The sequence below is a fragment of the Zingiber officinale genome, chromosome 5A (genome assembly GCF_018446385.1).
Source record: "Zingiber officinale cultivar Zhangliang chromosome 5A, Zo_v1.1, whole genome shotgun sequence".
Lineage (NCBI taxonomy): Eukaryota > Viridiplantae > Streptophyta > Magnoliopsida > Zingiberales > Zingiberaceae > Zingiber > Zingiber officinale.
The window spans coordinates 144,540,431-144,550,425 of record NC_055994.1 but is presented as its reverse complement, the minus strand read 5'-3'; the positions used below and the strand labels follow the sequence as shown (position 1 = coordinate 144,550,425).

The 9,995-nt window shown below is 36.8% G+C and overlaps 1 protein-coding gene across 1 annotated transcript; it reads left to right on the top strand.

The window, feature by feature from the left end:
* The first annotated feature begins 756 nt into the window (after positions 1-756).
* On the top strand, positions 757-4,073 carry LOC121980123. The gene is made up of 4 exons (XM_042532088.1): positions 757-908; positions 991-1,136; positions 3,864-3,992; positions 4,034-4,073. The coding sequence occupies exons 1-4, from the start codon at positions 765-767 to the stop codon at positions 4,071-4,073; spliced, it is 459 nt and encodes a 152-aa protein (XP_042388022.1). The 5' UTR covers positions 757-764.
* Positions 4,074-9,995: the final 5,922 nt, after the last annotated feature.

The window sequence follows — 9,995 nt, the reverse complement described above, 5'->3', positions numbered from 1 at the left end:
TAGACGCAAGTTGTATGCAGGAGGGCTGAGTCTGAAACTGAGTATGCGGGGGGCTGGCTTGTTGCTGCAAGTTGTTGGCAGTTAGTGATACATTTGGTACCCCATGCCTTAAAGCTTTTCCCTGATTTCCCATTTCATTTAATGATTGTGCCTCTGCGAGATGTGCTACTTAAGTTGGCTCTAATCCTGATCACAATCCTGATTATTCTAGTGATGCAATTTGATGACCAATTTCTGCCAGTTTGTTTCATTTAATGACTAATTTTATTCATTTAACTGTTATTGGAATTTTCTTGTTGTAGGCGACTGAATTATGTGATGATGAAGACATTAATAGAGCTATTATGTGGAAGAAAGGACGAGTCACCAAAGAAGGTGGCTTTGAATGAGAGGATTTGATAAAAAAAATCCAACAGATTGTAAGCAAAATAACAATAAGTAAAAGTACCATTTTTATTGAACTGATAACTCTTTTAGTAATAATGCTTTTTTAATGTGCCTGACAGGATGGTTACATTCAACAAAAGAGGGAGGGTAAGCTGATAATTGAAGGAACCAAAGAGGATATACTTACCAAAGCACTTGACACTAAAGAATAAAATGGTCGTGTGAGGGGTATTGGAGGTCATATCACTCCAACAATATATTTCAATTCTGGTAGAAGATGGAAGCATGCTGATGTAATCACTGAGCATAAAAGGGAGCTGATGGAGGCGAGGAAAAAAATTTTAGAGCAAGATGCATGTATTTAAAACCTTGAAGTAATGGTGTATAAAAAGGGTACCATGTGCGATAATTCGATTGATGACAAAGGAAGTTGCTCAGTAAAGTTGCAACCCATGATTGAAGATGACATGAAGAACGATGATGATGACCTACAAATTTTGTGTCAAGCTGATGTTTTGCAGGTATAACACTAGTTGCATTAATTATGACCTGCTGCTATTTGTGACCTGCTGCTATTTGTGACCTGCAACTTTTACATTTTAGGGAAAACCAGTTGCATTGACATTGGAATCTAGCACAAATATTGTTGCACATGGTACAATTGTTTGTGGCAATGAATCTGATAAAATGCTTCAGGGTGTTCCATTTCCCAATAATTGCATGCGCTCCATTGATGAAGCTGTTAGAATGTATACTAAAAGTCTAGCTTTTGGTATAAAACATTTATCTAGAAATAAGAATCACATTGGTCAAATGTCTATATTTGTGATAAATGTAGTTGTTCAATTAATTTATACTGTAGATAACATAGTATGTGGTGCCACATGTAGAAGATGATGTTATCAGTACCTTATAAATTATAAATAGTAGCTCACGACCAAAATGGAAAGGAACAAACCATTAGAAGGTCGTAGTGTAATTAGGTATCAGTTTATCTTGACTGTATAATTACACTAGTACACTTAGAGTGTATTGAGTAGGACCATTTGAGGTCGTTTCTTTTATACTGACTTTATAAAGAAACAAAGACCTCGGTAATTATGGAAGTGTGTGCTCTTAATCCTAATATAATAACAAGCACATATATTTGATATTTATTTCTTTAATTTATCAATGGGTGAGATTTAGTTCGATGAATCAATAAGCCCGATAAGTTGGGAAATGACATCACTTATAGTGTGTGTTGTTGATTATAGAAGGAAACTGTGTTCTAGAGATACTAGGTTGATAATGTCCTCAAGAGGAGCTCATAAGGATTGTCATGTTAAACTCTGCAGGTGGACCTAGTCCAACATGATGATAAGGTTGAGTGGTACTACTCTTGGATTAATATATTAATTAAATGAGTTGTCAGTAACTCACTTAATTAGTGGACATTTGATATCTTAAACACAGAGAGACTAACACACTCATAATAAAAAGGAGCCCAAAAATGTAATTTGGGATTGGTGCGGTAGTTCAATAATAGTTCTCTAGTGTAATGAATTATTATTGATAAAATTAAGTTGTGTGTTCGGGGCGAACACGGGATGCTTAATTTTATCGGGAGACCAAAACCAATTCCTCCTCTCGGTCCCTATCGTAGCCTCTTATTTATAGAGTACTATACCCACTTATACTCACCTTCTATACCCACCTAAAGGGGGCCGGCCAAGCTAGCTTGGGAACCAAGCTAGGGCCGACCTAGGTATAAATTGGGGTGGCCGGCCCTAGCTTGAACTCAAGCTAGAGGGGCCGGCCAAATTAAATTAAAAAAAATTTTAATTTTAATTTTTATTATGTGGAAGATAAATTTATTAAAGAGAATTAAAATTAAATTATCTCTCTTGTAAAAGATCTACAAAAGATTAAAGAAAGAGATTAGATCTCTTTCCTTATTTGTAGATTGGTGAGATATTTTATTTTCTCTTTAAAAAAAAATTATTCACATGTTGTAAAATTAAAATTATGGAAATTTCTTTTTATCAACCATGAAGAGATTTTGAAGAGAAATTTTAATTTTAAAATTTCCGGAAACAAATTAGGAAGTTTTAATTGTTGATTGAAACTTGTCTAATTTGATTTCATGATGTGGCCGGCCATTAGAATTTAATTGGGGAAATTTTATTTTATTTTTCTCAATTAAATCATGTCAAGGAAATTAAGGAAATTTTATTGTAATTAAATTTCCTAATTTGCTTAGGCCAAGGAATATAAAAGAATGGGTGAGGGTGCCTTCAAGAGACAACCTCTATTATTTCTCTCCCTCTTTTCCTTGGTGTTGTGGCCGGCCAACCTCTCTTCCTCTCTTCCTCTTGGTGGTGGCCGAACCTTCTCTATTGGTTTGGAGCTCTTGTGGTGGCCGGATACTACTCGGAGAAGAAGAAGAAGAAGGAGAGAAAACTTGTATCCCTTGGAGCTTGGTTGGTGTTTTGTTCTTCGTCCTTGGTGAAGCTTCTTTGTGTTGGCCGAACCTAGCTAGGAGGAGAAGAAGGTGCTTGGTGGTTTCTCATCTCGGAAGATTGTTGCCCACACAACGTCCGAGGTTAGAAGAGGAATACTGTAGAAGATCAAGAGGTCTTTCTAGAAGGTATAACTAGTAATTTTTCTTTCCGCATCATGCTAGTTATTTATGGAAATAATACCAAATACAAGAGGCTTACGATTCTAGTGTTTCGAATATGTTTTTCGAAGTTGTGTTTTTTTTGTTTTATTTTTCCTTGTGATTTGATTGTTCTTTTCGGTTAACCTAAAGTTATTTTAGAAAATTAAATATTAGATTTCTATAAAAGGTTTTGTCTAGTCGGTGGTGGTTGCTCCCATATCCAAGAAGGCCATGTGCCTCGCCACGTCAGTACTGGGAACCAATTATGGAAATTAATATTTAATGGAATTAATAACTTAAGGTGATTTGGGTCGAACGTGTTAAGTTCCGCGGGAGATCCAAGTCAAAACCTAAAAGAACAAATAGATTAAGTTTTGGATCAAACGTGTTAAGTTCCGCAGGCGATCCAAAATTAAATTTAAAAGAACACATGGTAGCTAGGAAAAGGTTCAGACCTTTGTACAAAATTTTTGTACAGTGGAACCTCTAGGCTTTCCGAGTAGCAACCAACAGAAGCAGTAGAAAAATCAGCACCTTTGCCATATCCAATTCCAAGTGAATTTGAAGTAATTGGTGATGCTGTAGGAACCCATGTGGCTTGGCCAAAACACTTGATAGTGAATCAAGATGAGGTATTTGTTAGATTTTATTTCAAATTAAATTGTCACTTGTTTTATTAATCATCCTATCTAACTGTCATGATTTGAAATTATTAGATGCCTCGAAGGAAGAAGCTTGAACAACCAAAAAATAAACATACTTTGTCAACAAGTGCCCCAAGAGCATTACATATGTTATATTGTTATAGTAAGCGTGCTTTAGATGATGGCAGATATATATCAGTGAGTTTTGATTATGACGTGTTTGATGATGATTATGAACTTGTTCTACACCTTGAGGACATCATTCCTTTGTATCATTTGGAGCCCCTTTCAGGCAATTGTGTAGTTGGCTACATATGGTAAGTGTTTAGATTTAGCAATTTAAATATAATTTTAACAGGTTTACTGTAATCTATGATAATCATCCATTTTGTGAATAACTTTCATTTTTCAATCTACCTCTTCGTTTTATTATGTTTGCAATGGCAGACATCTTTATAAAAAACTGCTGAAAGATAACAAGAAAGAGAAATTCAGATTTGTGAATCCACATAAAATCCCATATATGGCAACCAGTGCACATGACAAAAAAGGTAAGCTTGAAAGGCTAAACCAAAGGGCAAGTCATTTGGTAGGCAGGCTAAGTGGTGCATCTGTAGATCAACTTGTATTGGTGCCATGTAATATCGGGTAAGTAGGAATTAAAACATCACTTTCAATTGTTGTCTTTTGATAATTTATTGAATTATATGCACTAATTATGTGTTTGTTGCATAGTTTCCATTGGATTCTCACTGTTATTGACCCTTACAATGAAGTTATTTATTTGTTGGATTCTCTAAGGCACCGCATTCATGATGAGGATTGGAAATATATAGTGGAAATGTGAGTTCATATTTCTTTTTTATTAAGCATTTATGTTAATACAAAACTCATATATAAAAAAATCATTAACGTATGAAGGGCCTTAAGATTGTTTAATTCAAACAAGGGAAGGAAAGGTAAAAAAAAGGCTATATGGGTAATAGTAAAGGTATGTGTAATTACATATAACATATATTTTAATGTGTATGTTTATCATTAATAATATGTCTCTAATTTCCATAGGCTCCTCGACAACAAGATGCCAAACAATGTGGTTACTATGTGATGCGATTTATGAGACAAATTGTTGAAGAAGTTGAAATTATCGAAAGAGATTCACTACGATCTATAGTAATGTTTACTTGCTTATGTCTCAAATTATTTGAAATAAACTATTTAAAATATGCAAAGTCAATGTTGATTTTTTTTCCTCATTAATGTTCACAGTTCACACAAGTAGAGTATTCTCGAGAAGAAATTGATGAGGTGTGATCGGAGTTGGCAGAATGTATACAAGATCATATTTATGAGTAGGTGCGTTCAAGTTTATGTAAGTTCATTACCTTGTTTTAGCTAAGGTTTATGTAATTAAGTGATCATTATCTTTAGCAAGAAGTAACTTTTTGCTTTTTTAGAATCCATTTTCAGCAATGAGATGCAATCCACCCTTGTTTGTTATTCTCAGTTTAATCTGTGATAAAGAGTCTTCTTGGTCATTAACTGAATTATATAAACTAAATGCATTTTAGAATGGAGAAATATTGAGATGTGCTCCCTGAGCTTCTAATTTTGACAATTGTTTGCTTAATTTTTTATATCAGTTGTAGCCATATGATAGTCCACTTGCTCAATTCTTCTGTTATTTCAATAACCTGGAGAGTTTAGATGAATCATATTGTCACGTCAACAATAATAATATGGTATACATGAAGGGATATAATGCATATGTTCTTAGCTACGATGTATATGTCTATTCTCTATCGTGGCAGTATTAAAAATGTAAACACTTCATTCTGTTAAATTATGGAGAATCTAGTAAGTGGACTAATTGATGGTTTGATTGTTACAAATGAAATCATTTGTGCACACAATTTGGGAAATAAAAAGTCTGCTCTATATTTGTTTGTTTGCATAAGTACCAGAAATATGAATTTCGGGCTATATTGAGTTTCTACCCTTCATTTTGGCTTTTCTAATGACTCCATACAAATAAATTAGAAAGGAATGTAAACAGCACAAACCTCAACTGATGTCTCATAAGAAGTTCTTATAGAACTTCATTGGTTGTAGGCGTAGAAGCTTACTATAGATCTGTATTATTGAACTTCAGGATATTTGCTTGTATTACAAGATATATACTTCATGTAAATATGAAATAAAAAGCACAGATGCAACATAAGACAAAAACTGAGAAATGGATGTTATACTGAGTACTACAAACCACAGTTTATCATATTATAGTTGATTCTCTAGCAAAGTTTCACATTTTGAACTCGTTTATTTTGATTTGAAATGTCTACAACTTTTACTAATGTTTGATGGTAAAATTTGGTGTTTGATTCTTTATGCAACTTTTTATTGTTTGCTATGAAGTCGCCATAGCAATGTTGTAACCTTCACAACTCTAATGTTGATCAATATCAGTGCGTATTCTCTGAGTACCTCCATTTATGTTTGGAAGTTTCTTATATGGGTTGTTCACCTTTTTGGTACCTCCATTTAGCCTTGTGTAGCGAAATCACTCATTTTCCTTTGAACATAATTGAAGAAAATTTCAGGAACGATGGTTGATAGTCTTTTTTAATCCTCTCTTGGTTTTCCCAATAAAATAGCAAGGGAATTCAAGTCAGTTGATGGTTGCTGATTATGAAAACTCAAGGCAGCTTCAGTTATTAGATATTATAGAGTATCAGATGTAGAAATCAGAATTAAAAAAAAGGGGGTTCTTTCATGCTCCTTGGAATGGTGTTCGAGAATTTGTATGTACCATTGAAGGTCTTCCCTCCAATTTGCTGCTATAAATGGTCTCATCAGTCCCTATTTCACTGGTTGTTGAAAACATCTGTTGCTTCAGAATTTGCTAGGAAAGTAATCTAATTTCTAAAATTGCACATCTGAACTGCAGTGCAAAAATTGAGAAACCTACTATTCTCCATACTAATCTGTAATGACTCCGCCATTGTCCCTGTTTTCTCAGCCTTATTAAACACGTATGCATTAGATAGTCCCTCTCCTTCATGATACCCAGCCATTAGTGGCTTGATACTTTGCTGCTGCAAATGAGAGCTTATAGGCTTCCTGTAACGACCCACCTTCTACTAAATAGGCTGTAAGGCCGATCGTTACATTATCCTGTGCTAATTCATGTGCGGAAAACTGATCTGATTAAAATTTTGCTGAACTAATGAATATGCTTCTGTTAATCGCTATACTATCTGAACTTACTATTTAAACTACCCCTTGAATTTGCTGTGGCTATGCTAGGAGGGGTGTTCTAGGTTTTTGCTATCATCCGGGGCTGAACTAAGGTGTTTTCAACTAGTACTAGGCCTCTGATCGATCCACGGATCGATCCAGCGTGCTACTGTGCACGGGGACTAATTTGGATTGATCGACTGATCGATCCAGGTTGAGCAATCATCCAATGATCGATTCCGGACCCTACTGTATGCGGGAACTAGCGTCTGGATTGATCGGCTGATCGATCCAGTATCTCCAATCGATCCAGTGATCGATTCAACGACGCGCTGTACGCGGGTTCAGCTCGGATCGATCGGCTGATCGATCCATAAACCTTCTGTTCACGACAGAATGCGACTGGATCGATCGGCTGATCGATCCAGAAGCTTACTGTTCGCAGAACCAGGCTCCCCAATCGATCCGCTGATCGATTGAGGGCCCCAATCGATCCACTGATCGATTGGGGTTTCTGATTTCGCAGCAAAGCTCTGATTTCAGCACTGTTTCGTGCCCAAATCACATGTACAAACTCTAAACTAACTGAAATGCATTCTAACATCAATTACCTAGCATTCTAAACATGGCATGGTGCATATTTCACTAGTTCATGACTTTTAAACAAACTGAAATGCGAAAACAAAAAAAATAACAAGGTTCTAATAGTTAAACTTGCTAAATCCCTGAGATCTTCATTCCAAACTCTTTTTTCACACACACATCTTCGTTGCATTGCCCTCCAGCCTCCGCTAGTCCATCTTTCCTTTACCTTTATCTGCAGTATAAGGAAAATAGTATCTGTAAGCTTGAGAGCTTAGTAAGAAACCATCTACCTCACTAAAACATGCATACGATGCAATTTATGTTTTTAAAACATGCTAATTGAAATGTGTACTGAACATGTAAAAGCATAGCATGGCATACAAACAAACTAGTCATGGCAACAAGTGCTAACATAAGCTATCATATTGTATCCATAGAAAACCAAACTGATACAAACAAACTGAACTGAGCTAATTCTAAACTAATACTAAAGCTGTATTGAATTCACATAACTATTTGTGAAGTTTTGAAAACTATTTTCATAAATAGATTAAAATAATAATCATGCTGCTGTTTGGGCCCGGCAACTGTACTTGCTATGCGCGCATCCCTAACTAGACTCGGGTTTGCAAGTCCCGAATTTAGTAGGGTTTACTAGGTTATCTAAACCTAGGGACGACTGTGAGAGCTCAATCCAATGGATATCTAATCCAGTACAGTGCCATGCTAAAATAAAATACTGATTATAGCTGAGTTCTTCTTATATTGCTATTTCTAGGTTATTTGAACCTAGAGCTAGGTTATCTGAACCTAGAGGCGACTGTGGGAGCCCACCCCTTGGACCGTAGTCCCATAAAACTGTAATAAAACTAGACATGCTATAAAAATACTTCTATTGCATTTACTGAGCTATTAAAATGCCTAAGTTGCATTTTAAGTGAGCTGCACCTACTATCGAGCACTTGGTGTGCGCTATTGCTCACCCTATGTGCCCAACAATCCATATACTACTAAACTAAAACATGAAATCATACGAAAGCTACTTATACTACAGGTGAGGGGTTTCTTACCTCCTGCGCTAGTTTTCTTACGAATCTAGTCGCTAAATTTCCGGAGAAGACGATCCTTTCGACGCTCTTCTCGCGTCTATGCGTTCCTCTCGCGGAGAGGAGCATCCTCATGCCGGAGTTGTCGCCGGAAGGTGCTCCTATGGCCCTTTGGACGGAACCCTAGGTTCCTTGGACTTGGGCGCCGAGAGGGTGAGGGAGAGGGGTCGGCGGATGTGTGAGGGTTTGAGGAGAAAGAATCCCGATCAAAATAATAACTCCTCACTTAAAATCCCTATTTATATTAAGTGGGTAATTCGGCCCAACTCAAATATAAATATAATTGTTCCCCTTTCCTTTCAGCACGGCCCTGCTGGGTTCACTTGGTTACTAGAGTTCACCTTAAGTCATAGAACCCAATCGGTCTCGTGTTCAATTCTCGCGTAGGCTCTTCTACGATTCTATTTATTTTTGCTACTTCTGCTATTCTAAAAATCCTATAAAAATATCCTAAAATTTCAGAAAAATCATAGAATATTTCTAAAATTGATTTGAGAATTTTCGGGCGTTACAATCCCCCATACCTTATAAAAAGTTCGTCCTCGAACTTAGAATAATTCTGGGTACTTCTGTCTCATACTAGCTTCTGTCTCCCACGTTGCCTCTTCTGTGGTGTGATTTTGCCAAATAACTTTTACTAATGGTACCTCCTTGTTCCGCAATTTCTTAACTGCTCGGTCTATTATCTGAATAGGCCGACTATCATAGTTGAGGTCTTCGCGGACTGGTACCGACTGTGGCTCAATCACCTGGGTGGCATCTGGGATATGCTTCTTCAGCATAGAGACATGAAATACATTATGGATGGCTGACATCTCCTGTGGTAGCTCTAGCTTATATGCTACCTTGCCAACTCTTCTGGTGATAAGGTATGGTCCCACATATCTGGGACTTAGTTTGCCCTTCTTCCCAAAACGCATTACTCCCTTCATGGGAGCCACTCTGAGGAATAATGAATCCCCAACTGAAAACTCTAATGGCTCTGAGCTGTCTCTATCCTCTGGCGGATCTGCTGTATAGCTGCTGTGGTATCTGCTACTAGATCTATCTGAAGTTCTAGTTCTTTCTGTTCACCACTCTCATACCAGCAGATTGGAGATCTACACCTCCGCCCATAGAGAGCCTCGTAAGGTGCCATACCGATAGTGGCCTGATAGCTATTGTTGTATGCAAATTTTGCTAAACTCAAATATTTACACCAACTTCCCTTGAAGTCTAGGGCATATGCGCGGAGCATATCTTCGAGTACCTGATTTACTCTCTCCATCTGACCATCTGTCTGAGGATGGAAAGCTGTGCTAAATTTCAACTTAGTGCCCAATGCTGACTGTACACACTCCCAGAAGTGTGATGTGAATCGGCTGTCTCTGTCTGAAATAATGGTCCGTGGGA

Coding starts and splice junctions, on each gene's coding strand:
- LOC121980123 (XM_042532088.1), top strand. CDS start 765: ATGGTGTATAAAAAGGGTACCATGTGCGATAATTCGATTGATGACAAA. Junction 909..990: donor GTCAAGCTGATGTTTTGCAG/GTATAACACTAG, acceptor TTTACATTTTAG/GGAAAACCAGTTGCATTGAC. Junction 3,993..4,033: donor TGTGTAGTTGGCTACATATG/GTAAGTGTTTAG, acceptor TAATTTTAACAG/GTTTACTGTAATCTATGATA.